This window comes from Mauremys mutica, chromosome 21 (assembly GCF_020497125.1).
Source record: "Mauremys mutica isolate MM-2020 ecotype Southern chromosome 21, ASM2049712v1, whole genome shotgun sequence".
Lineage (NCBI taxonomy): Eukaryota > Metazoa > Chordata > Testudines > Geoemydidae > Mauremys > Mauremys mutica.
In genome coordinates, this window is record NC_059092.1 from 17705821 (window position 1) to 17726527 (window position 20707).

A 20707-nucleotide genomic window follows, 5' to 3' on the forward strand; every position below is an offset into this window, starting at 1 on the left:
TTGCAGCTCTGAGGGAGGAGGTTGAGGTGAAGAATGAAGAAGGTGAACCAGAGCAATGGGGGTGGGCACAGCCTGCCGTAGAATTTTAAAACATAAGAGCAGCTAGACTGGGTCAGATCAAAGGTCCATCTAGCCCAGTATCCCGTCTTCGGACAGCGACCGATGCCAGGTGCCCCAGAGGGAATAAACAGAACAGGGAATCATAAAGTGATCCTTCCCCTGTCGTCCATTCCCAGCTTCTGGCAAACAGAGCCTAGGGACAGTCAGAGCATGGGGCTGCTAATAGTCATTGATGTACCTATTCTCCAGGAACTTATCTAGTTCTTTTTGGGATCCCGTTATAGTTTTGTCCTTCACAACATCCCCTGGCAATAAGTTCCACAGGTTGACTGCGCGGTGTGTGAAGAAACACTTCCTTTTGTTTGTTTTAAACCTGCTGCCTAGTAATTTCATTGGGTGACCCCTGGTTCTTGTGTTATGTGAAGGAGTAAATAACACTTCCTTATTTACTTTCTCCACACCAGTAAAGATTTTATAGACCTCTATCCTATCCCCCCCTTAGTCATCTCTTTTCCAAGCTGAAAAGTCCCAGTCTTATTTCTCTCTCCTCATATGGAAGCTGTTCCATAGCCCTAATCATTTTTGTTGCCCTTCTCTGTACCTTTTCCAATTCCCATCTATCTTTTCCGAGATGGGGCAACCAGAACTGCCCGCAATATTCAAGATGTGGGCATGCTAAGGATTTGTACAGAGGTATTATGATATTTTCTGTCTTATCTATCCCTTTCCTAATATTCTGTTCGCTTTTTTGCCTGCCACTGCACATTGAGTGGATGTTTTCAGAGAACTATCCACAATGACTCCAAGATCTTTCTTGAGTTGTAACAGCTAATTCAGCCCCCATCATTTTGTATGTATAGTTGAGATTGTTTTCCAATGTGCATTACTTTGCATTTATCAACATTGAATTTCAGCTGCCATTTTGTTGCCCAGTCACCCAGTTTTGTGAGATCCCTTTGTAACTCTTTGCAGTCTTATGTTCATTAATAAGCGTTATAGTAAATGAAGTGAATTTCAAAGGGCAGCAACGCGACTCTGGCCAGCTCCGCAGCAAAGAGACTAGCAAGTATTTCTATCAGTGAACAGCTCCTGTAGCAATGCCCTCTCTGTCGTTACTACTTATTCCAGGTCTGTTTTATTGGATCTCAGTTCCTGAGGTAGATTAAATTGACTAGGGAGATGGAGAATCTCATTTTGCTCTTGAAGATCAACACAATTAGCCCATCAATCCACTGATCTTCTGGGTTCTAACCAAACTTGCTTCTCCCAGTAAGAGTCATAGAGACGACTGTGAAATGAAAAATGTGCAAAACTTGAAGTCCCTTTACTTTTGCAGAGGCAGGAGATGTTGAGGTATCCGGGTGCAGGGGCACACTTCCGGGCACCTGACCGGACCCAACATTTCTTAGAACAAGCATGTGACAAAGCCATGATCCCGGCTTTGATCTCACCCCAGAAACAGAGGTAACCAACACAACTTGCGCTCTAATCAATAGTGCTATTGTCCAGATATCTGCTCTCATATTAGCAGGCTTTCCCTGAATAGCTTATTACCACCGGAGAAACAATTTTCACTGATGTCAAAACAGCCTGGAGAGAGACAGATGCATGTTCATGGTGGACCAGAACAGGAGCCTTGATTACAGGGTGCTGAAGCCACAGAGGGTAGAAGCTGTACAGCTTGGAACAGAACACAAAGCCCCAACATTTTTAAGCATTCAAGCAACAGAGTGGAATCTGAAGCTTACAGCTTCTCTGTCTCATTACTCATGTCCAGGCTCCATCTACTTAGGAGCTCTCCTGAGCCCCCCCCCCCCATGTCATTTTCTTCCGTTAGAACTGTCCTGTTCCAGGGTGTCCTACACAGGTGGATTTTCAAACCCAAGGGACTTCGTTTAGGTTAGGTATGCTAGTTCTGGCAGACGGATTCGACTCCAGGCACCAATCGTTTGCACTGGATCTATACAAACAGCCCTGTTGCAGACAGACATGAACTGGAGATTGGTTTTAACTTGTGCTGGAGACACCTGTTTGCATGTACTAGACAGAAGCCTCTTAACTGGTCATCGCACACATGGTTGGCATCTTAAATAAGGCCTGAAACACACCCTAGTCTTGACAGCCAGGTCTGAATAGCTGCCATTGGTACAGTTTATCAGATACAGATGATCGAGAGTTAGGGGTGGCACATGACTGCAATGGAGAGCATTCCTGATGTTAGAGTCACACGGTCTTCAGCACAACAGAGGCTGAGATTCCACAGGAGAGAAAACAAGCAAGATTGGAAATCACTGCTAGAACAAGCTAATTGGTTTTCAGGAGTCTGTTACTGCTATCTAGTAAAACTAGAATAAAGAAATTGGATCAAGATGGCTAAACATCAAGCTTCTGCAAATCACGTAGGTACTAACATGTCTCTTTACAGAAAGAAGCAGCCTTTGATTTTTCATCAAACTGATCAGCACTGAAGGAATCTTTCACAGAATCCCAGCAGCTAGAGATGGTTTTTCTCTCTCTCTCATTCCACTATTCCTAGTCACACCAAGTAGTAATTCTTCTATCGTCTTGGTGTTTGCTTCCTTCAAAGTTCACCTTGTTAGCCATCACTTAGCCAAACAATACAGATTAAACACTTTTAACGTCACCTCACAGGTCAGTTTCCACAGACCTCTTGATTATTTTTGTTGCTCTTCTCTGAATTCCCTCCCGTTTGTCTGAATCTGTCTGGTGATATGATATCCTGGACTGAAGCTAAAATGAATATGAAACAGCCAAGGAATGCCAAGAGCTTGCTGTTCAAATGTGATTTCTTTATCCCAGACAATGGGTTTCCATTCTCCTGATTACTCTGAAGACTGCTGACCGGTGGCATCATGCGTAGGAGCCATGGTAGATCAGAGGCAGTGAGACCAAAGGATGTCAGTTACCGCTCACTGTACCAGATTCACAGCAATACAGTTACAATTCCACCTGACAAGCCATCCTCCTCATGAGAAAAGGTTTGCACCAGCAGTCTGCAGAACTATTTAAATGTTCAAAATACCATTGCTGCTTTCTCCACTAGCAGATGTTCCCATGAGCTTCCCAACTTTCTCTAACAGATACAGTGAGTAGGCTTCATTTTAGACGCCTGTATAATTTAACCCACTTGTGACTGAAAGATCACCTCTGCAGTAGGACATGGCAGTAGATATTTCAAAAGAGAACACCTGAAATGACAAATATACTTGGAAGAAATAAAGGGCGATTCTTTGATAAGTTTTGCTTTTAGCAATCTGTGTTGAACTATATTATTAGCAGATAGTCTTTCTGACTGAACCTTCAAACAAATATTAGAAGCCTGTGAATGTCCTTGGAGGATGACTGGAAGAGAAGTTCTCAAGCTGTAGGGAGCATGTTCCCACCCCTAGGGGTTGGTGAGACTTTCTAGAAGGAGTATATAAAGTATCTGAACTGTCCCGGTATATTTATGGCTATTTTGTAAGTACCTTTATCATCAATTATTGTCCAACTGTTTTTTTTAAACAAGCTGCCTTTGGCTTCAGAAAGCATGAGAACCCCTGGGTTACACTTGCACTAAGAGGTTCTCCTGGAATATTTCTCCTTCTGCAACATTTATTGCAAATGATGGGAACAATGTGTTATTTCTTGTTTTCCATGGTTAGCTGGATAGACAACGTTAATAACATTAATGACTGTATACAGCTGAACTTATCCTTGATGACGGACTCAGAAGCCCCGATCCTTAGCTGTTTCACACCACTCCACTGGCACAAAATGGCTGTGTATCTTGCCATGAGAGGATCACCCCAGTGCAGCAGGACCCTCTGGTGACATATAGCTGGTTTAGCAGCCAGCATAGGGGACAGTACTGGCAGAGAGGGGATGTGATCCTATTTACATGCCCTTCAAGCAGCACAATTAGCAGCTGCTGTAACTAACATCAGGTGACTGGGCCAACACACAGCTGGTGCAGGATCAGGGGAACAGAAAAATGGCTGAAGATTGAATCTGCGCGTGCACAACCCCTCTGTGCACACCTTGGGTGCAGCTGAAGAACTGGGCTACAATGCACATAGAATGGATGAAACATGGACAATAAGTAGGCAGCAGCTTGACATTAATAAAACCTCATACAGATGATGGACTCCAGGTGATTCTTTCAAAGGGCAGCAGAAGGTACAGGATACATCTTGAAGCTACACTTTCTCTAGAGTCACCTCCCCTTTTGTGAGGGGCCTACAAGAGAGTAAGGTCTTTTCATAAGTCAAGAGGTTTCAAGTGAAGCCTTCTGGACGTCATAACGAGGTGTAAATCACTCAATGACTCTTGTCAGTAGAGGATTCTTGGTACAATACACAAAAAATACTAGCTCCCAAGGTCAACAGCATGAGCGGAAGGGACCAGAGCACTTTGCTACCCATAGATTATTACCGTAAGTCAACAAAATGTCTCAACTGAAGAAGTTATAAAAAGCCCCAGCCCTTTTTGAGCTGGCCTGTAGGCACGGATCACACACTGGGCTGCCGAGGCTGCTCGGCATTTGCAGGGCTAGTAAAAGCCACAGCGAAGTCGCACCATAGTCAGTACAAAGGCAAACACATAGCAAGTGCTGAGGATTCAAAGACTCACAGACTTTAAGGTCAGGAGGGACATTCACGATCATCTAGTCCAGGGGTTTTCAAACTTCTTTTCTGGCAACCCAGTTGAAGAAAAGTGTTGATGCCTGCGACCCAATGGAGCTGTGGATGAGGGGTTTGGGGTGTGGCTGCGGCAGAGGGTTGGGGTGCGGGGGTGAGGGCTGCAGGGCCAGGGGTGAGGGGATCAGGGTGTGGGGGGGGCTCTGGGCTAGGGCAGGGGTCAGGGCTGTGGGCTGGAGGTGCAGGCTTTGGGGTGGGGCCAGGGATGAGGGGTTTGGGGTACAGGAGGGGGCCCTGGGTTTGGGGTGGGCTCAGGGCTGGGGTGCAGGGCTCTGGGCTGGGGCGTGGGGTTGGGGCACAGGCTTACCTTGGGCAGCTCCCAGTCAGCGGCGCAGCGGGGTGCTAAGGCAGGCTTCCTGCCTGTCCTGGCACCGCAGACTGTGCTGTGCCACGGAAGTGGCCAGCAGCAGGTCCGGCTCCTAGGCCGAGGCACACAAGTGGCCCTGCGCAGCTCTCGCCCACAGGCAGCGCCCCCCAGCTCCCATTAGCCGGCCCCATGGCCCCTCTGCCTAGGAGCTGGACCTGCTGCTGGCCGCTTCCAGGGCGCGGCGCGGTGTCACAACAGTTAGGGACTAGCCTGCCTTAGCCGGGCCCCACCGCCAACGGGACTTTTAATGGCCCGGTCAACAGTGCTGACCAGAGCTGCCACGACCCACTGCCTTCTATTCCGCAACCCAGAACTGGGTCGCGACCCGCATTCGAAAACCACTGATCTAGTCTGACCTCCTGCATGCTGCAGGCCACAGAACCTCTGCCACCCACTCCTGAGACAGCATTTGTCAAAAGAAAGGTGATAACCATGTCAATTCTAGGCAGATTCCAGGCAGTCATTAACCTCCACATGGTACGGTACATGTGGTCAGTTCAGTCAATCATGTCGTGTAACTGGGAGGAATCAGTCTGTGCTGGAACGGGCCCTGTAGACCAGAGAGCATAAGCCATGGAGGCTGGCATGCTGAGCCATCTCACCCCACTGCCCTCCCTTCAAGGGTGGGTTCCAGTTCTCATCATATTACTCAGAGTACCCAGACTTGGGCTGCCGCTGCAGGCAGCCTCCCAGTGAAGCCAGAAGCTGCAGCATCAGACTGCCAAGGAGGAAATCCACTCTGAACAGCTGCCTTCACCACTTCTCTCCTGGGGAAGAACAGGCAATCAGAGCAGCTGCAGGATCCAGGCAAAGCTCATCCCCCAGGAGCAGAGAGAAGTTTTGGGGTAGGGGCAGAGGAAGGAGAGGGAGCAGCAGATACCACATCCACAGGATGGAGGTGGAGGGATAGATTCCAGCAGAGGAAGGAAGATCTACCACCATCTCCCCACTCCTCTCATGAAAAATGAGTCAGCTGATCTCTCCTCCTCCTCCTCCTCTCAGCCCCTTCAACACCAGGCCTGGGAGACGGAGAACACCACACTGGAGCTGGTCCCAAAGCCTGGTGGAGGGGTGAACCACCACTGAGGCTGCCCTTCTCCCTCCCCACTCACCCTTCTCCCAAGCCCCGGGGGTGAAAAGTCTCCACAGCTGCAGGAGAAGCAGGACTGCTGGGGGGAAGGGGTAGATGTGGGGCTTGGAGGGGGTGCCGAGTTGATGTAGGTCTAGGGCAGATGTGTGGCAGAGATTTAACTGATGCAGGGCTGAGGGGCAGAGAATTGACAGAGGGCTGGAGGGGACAGAATTAAAAATGGGCAGTCTGGGAGCTTGGAGAGCAGCAGGAAGCCCCCTGCACCAGTCAGGCAGTGGTGTGATCTGATCTCAGGTGGGTCTTTCAGTGAGAGCTCCTGCACCACAGGCCAGACCCACGTTATGGATCGGCAAAAGTAGGCAACACTGCCATTGTCACACCACGCCTGGAGATGGATCAAAAACCACAATTTGGGGCCTTGCTCATGATTTAACTTTTGAAAGTGGCAGCACTGGGAATCCACATCCTGCCACCAAGTTTGAGCCAGGCAGATAACAAATTCCTCCTCTGCAATGGAGCCTGCAGCTACCAGGATGGCACAGAACTCTGATAATGGGACACATTTGGATCACTGGTTTGAATGTGACCAAGGTCATCACTGATTGCACGTGGCTACCAGCTGATGGTTGGTCAGGAGCATATATGAAATCTAGACATTTGTACTGCGTTCATTTGTTACTGTATTGTGTGTACCCAGTGCCCCAGTACATACGATTACCATGGCAGAGTGGCAATTTCTACTCTGCTCTGTCACCTCTAAAAGTGCCCCACCTATCCCAGGGTTGAGGCACCCAGTGAGGAAGCCCACGGTGTCACTGACTGCATGTGGCTGTGCAGAGATCTTCAGACCCCAGCAGTGATGGCCTTGTGGCTTTGGCAAGCCCTATGTTCATTTAAAAAAAAAAACAATAATCCATAAATTGCCACAATTAACATAATTCCTTTCTTGAGCATGGCCCTCGAAGCTGGAAGTAGGGTGCATATGCCTGCTTGGGCCTGCCAGGTGCTAGGGAGAGAAGCAGGAGCAGCTAAAGAGAAACAATGAAATCCATATCACTAAGATGTCCAAATAATCTCCAGAAAATTAACCTAATAGGGAAGACAGAGCTGACAAACTACAGACAGTAAATCAACCCATCACTCACAATTCCCCCAGATACCTGATTTGAAACAGCAGACAATTCTATACTCCCAAAGGCAATGCCTGTCGTACACCGCCAATTAAGGAGAAAGGTCATACATACAGTATTCTTGCTCAGTTACAGCAAGTGGGGGCCTATTCGGCCAGTGCGGAGCCCTCTCAACAAGTCAGTGGGAGTCAAGGGCACTTGGCACTCCTCAGGATGAAGCCGACAATTTACATTTCTTTAACTCTGAATTTCTGCCCATCCTTCTGTACGTTTGGGGCTCGAGCCTGTGCCATTGCAGTCAACAGCCAAACTCTCCTGGCCTTTAATGATGCAGAATTGGCAGGCTAAATACACCAACAATTGCCATGCTTGGTCATTCAAACAAGTGTGGTATTGTGTCATTGTGGTATTTCCCCCCTCATTTTACATACCTAAGATACAACTTCTCTTGGCAAATTAACATTCTTCCACCAGGATTTGAAAAAGAGAGCTCAACAAGGCCCTTCTTGTGATCCACTGGTCTATGTTCTGTCACTTTTCTTAAATGAGCTGTAACTTTGTAAATTACTCTTTCCAATCAAGTTGACTCCCTTACATTTTTCACCTACTGATGATACTTTGGCACATGATCATTAATTACTTCATTGAGCGGGAGGGGAATAAAGAAGTATCCTTGCCTCCTTTCCAGGGCTTGACAAATTCACTTGCCAGTGGGATGCTCTCCCAGGTAAATGAACGGACCTCCAATACCAATTTCTGTACAATTCACTGGCTACTTTCGTTCTGAAAAAGCTTGAGGGCCTGGTTCTGATCTCACACCAGAGAAACTCAAAAGTCTACTGAAGGCAAGCAAGTAACACTAGTATAAAATCTGAATCAAGCCCTGTCTTTCTAGCCCTTATGGTTGTGAAGATAACACACTGAATGTGATAATAGCTCACCTTAAGTGATCACTCTCGTTAGAGTGTGTATGGTAACACCCATTGTTTCATGTTCTCTGTGTGTGTGTATATATATCTTTCTACTGTATTAGCCACTACATGCATCCGATGAAGTGGGCTGTAGCCCATGAAAGCTTATGCTCAAATAAATTTCATAGAATATCAGGGTTGGAAGGGACCTCAGGAGGTATCTAGTCCAACCCCCTGCTCAAAGCAAGACCAATCCAGTCTCTAAGGTGCCACAGGTACTCCTGTTCTTTTTGCGGATACAGACTAACACGGCTGCTACTCTGAAACCTGAATGTGCCCTGATGCAGAACGTCCCAGTGTCTCCGCCCTTGCCCCATGGTTTCCCAATGTGAAGCTGACAAAAATCGGGTCAGGTTTCACTGTTGCTATTCAGAACCTGTAGGAAGCAGTAAAACTAAGAAGCATCAGGTCAATTTCAAGTTATTGCTTAGGAAGTTATGAGGAGCAGCAGAGTCAGGCACTGGAGCTATTGGCCCTAGATTTCACTGGTGCTTTCCCTCACTCCTACTCATCATTTGTTTCAGCCTTTGCATGCTGGGTGTAGTCCTGGCTATTCTGTATAAATTAAACGGGTGGAAATATTAAAGCAAGCTTTCTGTATGGCTAGAGGGCTCAGAGTGGTTTTGAAACCAGAGATCCAATACTCTCTTACTGATATTGAAACCCATGCTACACAGTATGGCAATTCAGAATGATCAGCAGCCTTGCTCAGGAAAGACCAGGACGAGAAGAGCTGAGGATGATGGAGGTCAGGCTTAAGGTGAACTTTCAGATCTCTGTCTGGGCCTTGTCAGGGTCTAGAAGGGTGCTACCTGATTTCCAGCAGGCAGGGGATTAACTAGCTGTTCTGATCTCACACTAAACGTACACTGTGGAATAAAACAGGAAGGCTGGAGACTGAGGGCCCAAGTCAGACACCAACGAATTCAGGAAGCTCTGTAAAAACAGCCACCTGATAACTAGAGGAGAGTGATGCCTTGGAGGAAGTAGAGCTCCATATGCAGTGGCCAGAGGGCTGAGTTGTAGCCCAAGCTGGGACTTTTGCTATTTGACTGTGGTTGGGTTGTTATAACTTTTGCACGTCAAGGCTGGGTCTACGGCGGGGGTTGGTTTGGAAATTATTTCCACTGCGGCCAACCCCACTGCAGCTCTGCGGGCTGGAGTCCCAGTGCACTTGTCTGCGTTTAACACCCGCTCAGTGCCGGACAAGGCGGTATTACAAACACGGCTGACCGGGGAGTCCTGCCTACACCAGCGCCCCCACTGCTGGCACCAGTGATGAAGCTGCCCACTTGGGAACTGTCAAAGCCCAGCCAAGCCTGGAGGGAAATGGCTTGGTAAGAGCTGGGGGATGGCGAGGGCCAGTGATGTGGGGGACGAAGCTGACCCCACCGGCTGTGGGGCAGCCGGTAGCGGGAGGGGGCAGGGCCCGGGGCAGGGGCCAGCGATGGGGGGTGAAGCTGACCCCACCGGCTGTGGGGCAGCCGGTACCGGGAGGGGACCGGGGCAGGCGCCAGCGATGGGGGGCGAAGCTGACCCCACCGGCTGTGGGGCAGCCGGTAGCGGGAGGGGGCAGGGCCCGGGGCAGGGCGGGGGCCAGCGGCCCGGGATGCTGCGGGAGGCGAGGCCCGGCCCGGCCGCTCTCACCTTCTTGACGGACAGGGAGATGTTCTCCAGGATCCGGTCCTTCACCTCCCCGGGCTCCATGGCGCTGCCCCCGGCGGCCGCTCGCTTCCTCCCGCGCCGGCCCGGCGGCCTCAGCCGCTCGCCGCCTCCCCGCCAGCCGCCCGGGGGCTCCGTCCTGCCCGCTCGGGGGGCCCTGCCCCGCCCGGCCCTCAGCTGAGCCCCGGCGCGCTCATGGCAGGCCCGGCCCGTCGGCCCGCTCCGCCGTGTGCGGGGAGCCCGGCCCGGCGCAGGGGAGGCGGCGCAGCGCCGCGGCCGCACTCGTGACGGGGCCGAAGCTGGAGGGCGGGGAGACGCGGCGGCAGAGGCGGGGGCAGGCGGCGGCCTCTCCCAGCCAGAGCCGGCCCCTGCCGGGGCGCGGAGAGCCGCTGCCCCGGGCCGGGCCTTGGCTCAGCAGGGTGGGGGCGCGGGGACCCCCGGGCGGCACCCCCGGGCCGAGCTCTCCGCGGGTCTCTGGTTCGGGCTGTGGTTCGCCTGGCTCGGCCCCTGCTCCCCTCCCGGCCCCTTACACCCCTCGGGGGTCACGGGGGAGGCTCCAGCTGCCCTTTGGTAAGCCCGAGAGCGGGACCCCAGGAGCTCCGGCAGGTCAGGGAGGTCACCGCTTCGGGGACTTCTCGGGCTTCAGGAGCAGGAGGCCGGACCTTGCGCCCCAGCCGCTTGGCTTCTTCCGGGGGCTGCAGCTGGGGCTACGCAGCCCCGTCCCACAGCATCCCGGGCTTGGCGAGGGCCGGGCGCCCCAGCCCCACAGCATCCCGGGCTTGGCGAGGGCGCACAGCCTGGGCCTTGCGGGGCTGCAGCCGGGACCATACGCTCCAGCCCCGTGGGGCCCCGGGCTTGGCGGGGGCCATGTGCCCCAGCCCCGTGGCATCCCAGCCCTGTGTTGTCCTGCTCTTGGGGGGCTCTGCATTTTTAATAAAAAAAAACGCACAATTTTTGTTTAGTGCCCGCAACCTGTTCATGACGTATGTAAAATAACTGTGAATTTTTTTTTAGCTTTAACTATAAGGCATATGTTCTAATCCTTTAATAATTAGTGTGGCTCTTCACTGAAACCCACATCTTTCCCATTTATCAACATCCTTCTTGAATTGTTGACACCAGAACTGGACACAATATTCCAGCAGTGGTTGCACCAGTGCCAAATTCAGTGGTAAAATAACTTCTCTACCTCGGATTCCCTTGGTTATGTATCCAAGGATAACCTTGGCCCCTTTTGGGCACAGGGAGCTCATGTTCAGCTGATTATTTACCATGATCCCCAACTCTTTCAGAATCATGGCTTCCCCTCATCCCCCATCCTGTAAGTATGGCCCACCTTCTTGCTCCTTAGATGTATACATTTTGGTATATTAAAATGCATATTGTTTGCTTGCACCCAGGGGCGGCTCTAGGCACCAGCAAAACAAGCTGGTGCCTAGGGCGGCAAAATGTAGGGGGGGGTCCCTGCCGCCGGGGGGGGGGGGGCGGCAGGCTGGGCCGGCGGACCTGCCGCAGTCATGCCTGCGGGAGGTCCACCGGAGCCCCGGGAGGACCGGACCTGCCGCAGGCATGACTGCGGAGGGGGCGCTCATCCCGCGGCTCGGCTGGACCTCCCGCAGGCATGCCTGCGGCACTTCAACCAGAGCCGCCGGACCAGCGAACCGCCCGCAGCTGCGGGAGGTCCAGCCGAGCCGCGCGACCAGCAGACCCTCCGCAGTCATGCCTGCGGGAGGTCCGCTGCTCCCGCGGCTCCGGGGCGCCTCCCGCGCATGACTGCTTGGAGCGGCCAAAAACGTAGAGCCGCCCCTGCTTGCACCCAGTTTATTATTCTGTATTAGTGATCTGTGCTCTTTATTATTTACTATTCCCCCATTTTTGGGTCATCTACAAATGTTATTAGTGATGATTTTGTGTTTTCTTCCAGGTCATTGAATGTTAAATAGATCCTTGCTGGACCCTATGAGAAACCCATCTGCTCGCTCATGTTTCCCCATTTACAATTACATTTTGAGACCGTTCGGGTAGTTACCTTTCAATCCATTTAATGTTAATTTTATATCATTCTGGTTTTTTAAATAAAAACGTCATGCAGTACCAAGTCAAATGCCTTACCAAATTTGTAATCTCATTAAAAAAATATATATATCTCCAGTCCCTTTGACAGGCTCTGTTTTCCATAAACCCATGTTGATGGGGCATTAATTACCCTCCTTTCATTCTTTATTAATTTAGTCCCATATCAGCTGCTACATTATCTTGAGCAGGAGCCATGTCAGACTGATAGGCCTACATGGGTCATCCTGTTTACCATTTTTAAGTATAGGCACAAGATTTGCTTTCATCTAGTCTTCTGGAACTTCCCCCGTGTTCAAAGGTTTATTTAAAATGAACAATAATAGTTCCGTGAGCACCTCAGACAGCTCTTTTAAAACTCTTAGATGCAAGTTATCTGGACCTGCAGATTTAAAAGCGTTTAACTTTAGTGGCTGCTGTTTAACAACCTCCTGAGATACCAGTGGAATGGAAAGAGTGTTATCATTATATGATGACTACATAATCCATTTTCCCCCAAAATACAGAACATTACTATTTATTGGACATCTCTGCCTTTTCTGCATTGTTATTGATAAATCTACCATTTCCATCTGGTAATGGACCAACACCACTGCCAGGATTCTGTTTTGTTCCTAATATACTTTAAAAACGCCTTCTTATTGTCTTTAACTCTGCCAACCATGGATTTCTCGTTGTAGAAAATTGATAAGGGAAGCAAAGAAACAACTTCTAGCTTCTGAAATATATTTATTACTTTCAACTTTCCCTTTATTCCATTTGTTGTTTTTATTCTCCCTCTCTCTCACACACACACACACTTTCACTTCCCCTCTAAACCAATAAGACCTTCTTCCACAATTGTGGCTTTTGAGTCATTTAGTAAAATGTTCTTAAAAATTCCCCAATTATCATTCACATTTTTCTGATTACTTTCTTCCTCCCAGCTGACTTGGAGGATATCTGTTTTTAGCTTTGTGAAATTGGCCCTTTTAAAGCACAAAGTATACTGTGACAAAGCTCTGTCCTTGTCTCCATGGGTCCTGTGTTTCCTGGCGGATTTCTCTAGCCTCAGAGGCTCACTGTGACCCTCCACGTAGCCCTACTCTCTCTAGAGGCAAGGATCACAGCCTACTGAGCCATTTTCATCATAAGCCAGTGAGGGAGGTGAGGAGAAGCAACCCTCCCTCACACCATCTCTGTTGTCTCCCAGTCTCAGTGATTAATCGGGGGAGCCCAGGCCCACCCTCTATGCCAGGCTCCAGCCCAGGGACCCTAATAGTATCAGCTATGGTAGCTGACCTTTTAGAAACAGGACACATACAATTCCCTGGCTACTTCTCCACAGCAGTCCCCTCTTACCTCAGGGCCTCCTTCCTTGTGCCTGATATGGTGTCTCTCCAACAGCACATCTTCTTCCCACAGCTCCTGACATGCACACTTCCCTGACTAACGGAGGCTTTTAACTAGTTTCAGCCAGCCCCTGATTGGCTTCAGGTATCCCAATCAACCTAGCTGTCTCCACTGCTTTCTGGAAGGATCTTAATTGGCCCCAGGTGTCTTGATTAAGCTGGAGCAACTGCCATTTGGTTACCGTGGTAACAGGGATTTGTTTAGCCTGGGGCTAACATACCTGTTTCTCACTACTTTCCTATAGCCTTGCCCCGTCACAATACATATTATTGGTTTGGACTTTATTCTGTTTGCACATTACAAATGTGATCAAGTCATGATCACTTGTACCTTGGCTACCATTAATTTTTAGCTCTGAGATCAGTTCCCCTTTATCTTGCAAGACTAAGTCTAATTTAGAATCATAGACGTTAAGGTCAGAAGGGACCATTATGATCATCTAGTCTGTCCTGCACAACGCAGGCCACAGAATCTCACCCACCCACGCCTGTATCAAACCTGTGTCTGAGCCACTGAAGTCCTCAAATCATGGTTTAAAGACTTCAAGGTACAGAGAATCCTCCAGCAAGTGACCCGTGCCCCACGCTGCAGAGGAAGGCGAAAACCCCCCAGGGCTTCTGCCAATCTGCCCTGGAGGAAAATTCCTTCCTGACCCCAAATATGGCGATCAGTTAAACCCTGAGCATGTGGGCAAGACTCACCAGCCAGACACCCAGGAAAGAATTCTCTGTAGTAACTCAGATCCCACCCCATCTAACATCCCATCACAAGCCATTGGGCATATTTACCGCTAGTAGTCAAAGACGAATTAATTGCCTAAATTAGGCTATCCCATCATACCATCCCCAACATAAACGTATCAAGCTTAGTCTTGAAGCCAGGTATGTCTTTTGCCCCCACTGCTCCCCTTGGAAGGCTGTTCCAGAACTTTACTCCTCTGATGGTTAGAAACCTTCATCTAATTTCAAGTCTAAACTTCCCGATGGTCAGTTTATATCCATTTGTTCTTGTGTCCACATTGGTACTGAGCTTAAATAATTCCTCTCCCTCCCTGGTATTCATCCCTCTGATATATTTATAGAGAGCAATCATATCTCCCCTCAGTCTTCTTTTGGTTAGGCTAAACAAGCCAAGCTCTTTGAGTCTCCTTTCATAAGACAGGTTTTCCATTCCTCGGATCATCCTAGTAGCCCTTCTCTGAACCTGTTCCACTTTGAATTCATCCTTCTTAAACATGGGAGACCAGAACTGCACACAGTATTCCAGATGAGGTCTCACCAGTGCCTTGTATAACGGTGCTAACACCTCCTTATCTCTACTGGAAATACCTCGCCTGATGCATCCTAAAACCGCATTAGCTTTTTTCACGGCCATATCACATTGGCGGCTCATAGTCATCCTGTGATCAACCAATACTCCGAGATCCTTCTCCTCCTCTGTTATTTCCAACTGATGCCTCCCCCGCTTATAACAGTAGTTCTTGTTATTAATCCTTAAATGCATGACCTTGCACTTTTCACTATTAAATTTCATCCTATTACTTACTCCAGTTTACAAGGTCATCCAGATCTTTCTGTATGATATCCCAGTCCTCCTCTGTATTGGCAATACCTCCCAACTGTGTGTCATCCACAGACTTTATTAGCACATTCCCACTTTTTGTGCCAAGGTCAGTAATAAAGAGATTAAATAAGATTGGTCCCAAAACTGATCCCTGAGGAACTCCACTAGTAACCTCCCTCCAGCCTGACAATTCACCTTTCAGTACGACCCGTTGTAGTCTCCCCTTTAACCAGTTCCTTATCCACCTTTCAATTTTCATATTGATCCCCATCTTTTCCAATTTAGCTAATAATTCCCCATGTGGAACTGGATTAAATGCCTTACTGAAATGGAGGTAAATTAGATCCACTGCATTTCCTTTGTCTGAAAAATCTGTTACCTTCTCAAAGAAGGAGATCAGGTTGATTTGGCATAATCTACCTTTTGTAAAACCATGTTGTATTTTGTCCCAATTACCATTGACCTCAATGTCCTTGACTACTTTTTCCTTCAAAATTTTTTCCAAGACCTTGCATACTACAGATGTCAAAATGACAAGCCTTTAGTTGCCCGGATCACGTTTTTTCCCTTTCTTAAAGATAGGAACTATGTTAGCAATTCTCCAGTCATACGGTACAACCCCTGAGTTTACAGATTCATTAAAAATCCTTTGCTAATGGGCTTGCAATTTCATGTGCCAGTTCCTTTAATATTCTTGGATGAAGATTATCTGGCCCCCCTGATTTTGTCCCATTAAGCTGTTCGAGTTTGGCTTCTATCTTGTGGATGTGATAATATATACCTCCATATCCTCATTCCTATTTGTCATCCTACCATTATCCCTAAGCTCCTCATTAAAGACTGAGACAAAGTATTTGTTTAGATATTGGGCCATGCATAGATTATCCTTAACCCTCCATTCCATCCTCAGTGTTTAGCGGTCCCACTTCTTTCTTTGTTTTCTTCTTATTTATATGGCTATAGAACCTTTTACTATTGGTTTTAATTCCCTTTGTAAGGTCCAACTCTACATGGCTTTTGGGCTTTCTAACTTTATCCCTACATGTTCTGACCTCAATGAGGTAGCTTTCCTTGCTGATCACTCCCATCTTCCACTCCTTAGAGGCTTTCTGCTTTTTCTTAATCACCTCTCTGAGATGCTTGCTCATCCAGCTTGGTCTACAACTCCTGCCTATGAATTTTTTCCCCTTTCTTGGGATGCAGGCTTCTGATAGTTTCTGTAACTTTGATGTGAAGTAATTCCAGGCTTCCTCCACCTTTAGCTCCCTAAGTTCTTCAGTCCAATCCACTTCCCTAACTAATTTCCTTAATTCTTTAAAGTTAGCCCTTTTGAAATCAAAAACCCCTAGTCACAGATCTATTTTTGTTTATCCTTCCATTTAGTTTAAACTGAATTAGGTCATGATCGCTCGAACCAAGGTTGTCCCCTACAACCATTTCTTCTATGAGGTCTTCACTACTCACCAAAACCAAATCTAAAATGGTATCTCCTCTTGTTGGTTCTTCAACTACTTGGTGAAGGAATCCATCAGCTATCGGATCTAGGAAAATCTGAGCCCTATTATTCTTACTGGCACTTGTCCTCCAGTCTATCTGGGAAGTTAAAGTCTCCCATGATCACACAATTCCCATTAGTGTTTACTTCATTAAAAACATTAAAGAGGTCTCTATCCATATCCAAATCAGATCCCGGCGGTCTGTAGCACACCCCAAGCACTATCTCAGGGGAGGCTCTAGTAGCTTTCTTCCCCAATGTGATTTTTGCCCAAACAGATTCTGTGTTATCCATTCCATCCCTTCTTATTTCTTTACAGTCTACCTCATCATTGATAGGTAGACAGTACCACCTTTGCCTTTATTTCTGTCTTTCCTAAATAGCACATACCCTTCAATACCTGTACTCCAGTCATGACTACTATTGCACCATGTTTCTGGTATCCCTATAATATCCAGTTTCACTTCCTGCACCAGTAACTCTAGTTCCTCCATTTTGTTACCTAGGCTCCTCCCACTGGTGTACAAACATCTTAATTCTTGCTCTTTGGCTTCACTCACATTCTTTACCCGATTAGGCCCAGACATTCTACCTCCAGTATCACCTATTAGAATTGTATTTACAGTACCCTTCCTCCTTATGTCCATTCTCCTACCCACGACAGTATCCTTTCTTGCTTCGTTTTCTTCCCTCTCAATGTTAAAATCCGGCATGGAGATTACCTGGACATCTCCCAACCATCTCCCCCCAAGTCCTAGTTTAAAGCTCACTTAATCAGTTGTGCCAGCCTCCATCCTAGAAGTCTATTTCCCTCCCTACTCAGGGGAAGTCCATCCCAAGAGAACAGTCCTCTGTCCATGAATGCCTCCCAGTGGCCATACGTCCCAAAGCCCTCCTTATAGCACCACTGCTGGAGCCATTTGTTGATCACCATAATCTTGTCACACCTTTGTTGCCCTTCTCTAGGAACAGGCAGAATCCCACTGAAGATCACCTGAGCCTCGATTTCCTTAAGTGTCTTCCCCAGCCTGGCATAGTCTCCCTTGATATGTTCCAGCGAGAATCTAGCCGTATCATTTGTTCCCACATGAAGGACAATCAGCAGATTCTTTCCCGCTCCCGTTAGGATCCTCTTCAGCCTCAGGTCCACATCCCGTATCTTAGCACCCGGCAGACAGCACACCCTTCTGTTCTCTGGATCAGCTCTGGTTACAGGCCTCTCTATTCTTCTCAGTAAGGAGTCCCCAATCACGCAGACCTGCCTTTTCCTGGTGACAGTGTGATTCTCTAGTCTATTCTCTGTTCTGACTGGCTGCAAGTCCTCTCGATTCCTATTCACCCTTGCAATCCTCCGCTACCAACCCATCCCGTATCCTCCTGGGGCTCATGTTTGGTGTCATCTCCATTGACTCTTCCCCTCTCCTTATAGGGGCTAGCTGCTCTTCTCTTCTTCCTTGTCCTGTCACCTTCAGCGACCACCTGCTGTGCCCCTTCTTCATTTTCCAACTCTGCAAACCTGTTCCTGAGCTCTACTGCTCCTTCACTGGCCCGTCTTTTCCTCTGCCGGTTCTCTTAGTCACATGCTTCCACCGTCCACTTTCCTCACCCAGCAGTCTCCCCTCAAAGTTCTTTGGTCCTGCTTCCATCTGCAAGTCTGAGCTTTTCCCTTCGGCCTCATCATGTCTTTGCTCCATCATCCACTTGAACCCCCTTCTAAACTCGACCAGAGTTTCCACCTGCATCTCCAGTCCTCAGATCTTTTCTTCCATCAGCTCTATCAGGCGGCACTTCATGCAGACAAAACTCTTTTCAGGTACCCCCTCCAGGATCATGTACATGCTGCAGCTTCCACATCCAGTCATCTTCATTGTGCCTTCCACTGCTTGGGTCACTACAACTGCTGCCTCTGTATCTGTCATAGGCTTCCCACCTAAATCCTGTAAATCTGGGAAACACAAACCAACCCAAACCACCACAACCCACAGCACAACAAACCCCCAACAAGCACCAAAACACTGCTGGACACTGTACACTCCCTTCAGTAGCCTGCATGTTCCTCTGCCTGCCTCTCTTAGTCTTCCCCCAAACTCCCCCTGTAAACTCCCCCTCAAGCTCTCCTGTTTACAGCTCTGTTTGCTGGCTCCTGTGCTGCTGCAGCTGTCTCTTTATCTTGCAAGACTAAGTCTAATTTAGAATTCTCCCACATTGGTTTAAAACAGTTTTAGAGTTAGGCAATTGTAATCTGTAATGTTAAAAAAATTCCAGGGATGCTTTAGTACTCACAGCTTGAGACTTCTGGCATATTGAAGTGTGGCAGCTCAGCCTATAAGTACCTACATGAGGGAAAATATTTAATAATGGTCTCGTTAATCTCGCAGAGAAAGGTCTAACATGACCAAATGGCTAGAAGTTGAAGCTAGACAAATTTGGACTGGAAATAAGGCGTACATTTTTAACAGTGAGCGTAATTAATTACTGGAACAATTGCCCCAAGGTTGTGGTGGATACTCCATCACTGACCATTTTAACTCGAGATTTGAGGTTTTTCTACTAGAGTGGCTCTAGGAATTATCTTGGGGCAGTGCCATGGCCTGTGTTATACAAGGGGTCAGGCTAGAGGATCACAAAGGTCCCTTCTGGCCTTGGGATCTGTGAATCTAAGACACCGTTTTTACTAGCAGAAGGCAGCGTGAGATCCAGTGGTAGGAAGCTGAAGCCAGACATATCCAGACTAGAAATAAATTAAGTGAGGGTAATTAACCATTGAGACAATCTACCAGCGCGCTGATGGCTTCTCTGTCACTTGCAATCTTTAGATAGAGATTAGGATGTCTTGCAAACAATGTGCTGTAGCTCAAACAGAAATTAGAGGCTTCCCGCTGAAATCCCTGGGTGAGGTTCTCTGGCCTGTGCTATGCAGGAGGTGCTGCTAGATGACCAATGCCATCTTATTCACAGAGCAGGGATGGTGCAAGTTAATGGCAGGGCTAGCTTCTTCCCCAGCCGCCAGGCCGCCCTCCACCTTCGAGCTGCCGCGAAGAGGGAGAAAGGAGTTCTGTCTCTTTGGTCTGTTTCACTTGTAGCCTCTCTGCTAAGACTGTAACCAGGGGAGCCACCTGGTGCCACCTGTCACAGTCATTTGAGAGACATGGATACTTGTCCACTAACAATTGGCCTGAGCCAACCAACTACTTTTCTGTCAGTTTGGGTCCAGTCCTGCAAGGTTCTGGACACCCTCAACTTTTCTCAACTCTGATGGGAGTCAGAAGAACTCAGTAGCTCATGGGATTAGGCTCTTACAGGCCTGTGCAGATTTTGAACTATGGACTGGAAGTAAAAAGGACTGGATCCCGTTACCCATCTGCAGCAAGTCGATTTCCCCGCCTCCCCTTCTGCTTGTAGAATAATGACCTGCTCAAAACCAAGTGTCATTTCTTTAAGGCACAGCAAACTGCAGTGACACGAGAGATCGGGGGTGGGGGGGGGGCTGCTTAGGAACTTCTGGGCTGATGCTAGTTGTTCTTATAAAGAGAAATATAATTGAAGTTTGTTTTGGAAAATAGCCTGGACTAAAGGTCATTTGATATAGGGCAGGAAAATCATTTAAAATAAAACACGGTGCTGCCCAAAGTCACCATATCAGCATGATTGGGGCCCTTTTGGTGGGGGAGGGGAAATACCAGGCTATAAAACAGGCAGCTCAGGAATTTGGCCTGAGCCACCAGCAGTTCCCCTTTCCAGCCACTAAAGGCCTCTGTGCGGAGGGCAGACAGAGCTGCTGTCTGCAGAGCCAGGCACCCCGTGCCAGACAGAGCTTTAGAGCGCAGCCACCCCAACCAGCCTTGACAGCAGCTGCCCAACAGCCATCCCCATACACAGGGATTCTAGGAGTGAAAAGACTGGGCGGAAGAGCCCCAGGGAAGCCTCTTTCTTTGCAAGCTGTAACTCGGCACAACTGCAGGAGCCTGCCTGCCTGCCTGGGGATTTGGAGGCCTGCCAGAACTGAATGAGGGGAGCCGGGGGGGAACGAATCGGAGAGGGGGTGTCTCTATATTTGCATATTGTGTGTATTTAAGATTAAGCTGTAATTAGCCCATATTGAGGTGGGGCAGGGGAGTTCATAAACTACAAGACAAACTTGATTTATTCTTGGTTTAAAATCTCAATTTTCAGGCCAGTCTCATGATTTTTTGGGGTTCTGACT

General features: G+C 48.4%; 1 protein-coding gene across 3 annotated transcripts in view; it reads right to left on the minus strand.

The window, feature by feature from the left end:
- The window catches only part of PLEKHM2 (pleckstrin homology and RUN domain containing M2), a 68338-nt gene extending 54879 nt beyond the window's left edge, over window positions 1-13459 (minus strand). The window contains exons 1-2 of one of the 3 annotated variants that reach the window (XM_044996113.1): window positions 13395-13459; window positions 5789-5894 (exon numbers count right to left, since the gene is read on the minus strand). In XM_044996113.1, coding sequence (XP_044852048.1) covers window positions 5789-5894; window positions 13395-13444 — 156 coding nt within the window. In that variant the 5' untranslated portion in view covers window positions 13445-13459. Of the gene's footprint in view, window positions 1-5788; window positions 5895-9965; window positions 10205-13394 lie in introns of those variants that run through there. The other 2 variants (XM_044996114.1, XM_044996115.1) reach the window with 2 other exon arrangements.
- Window positions 13460-20707: the final 7248 nt, after the last annotated feature.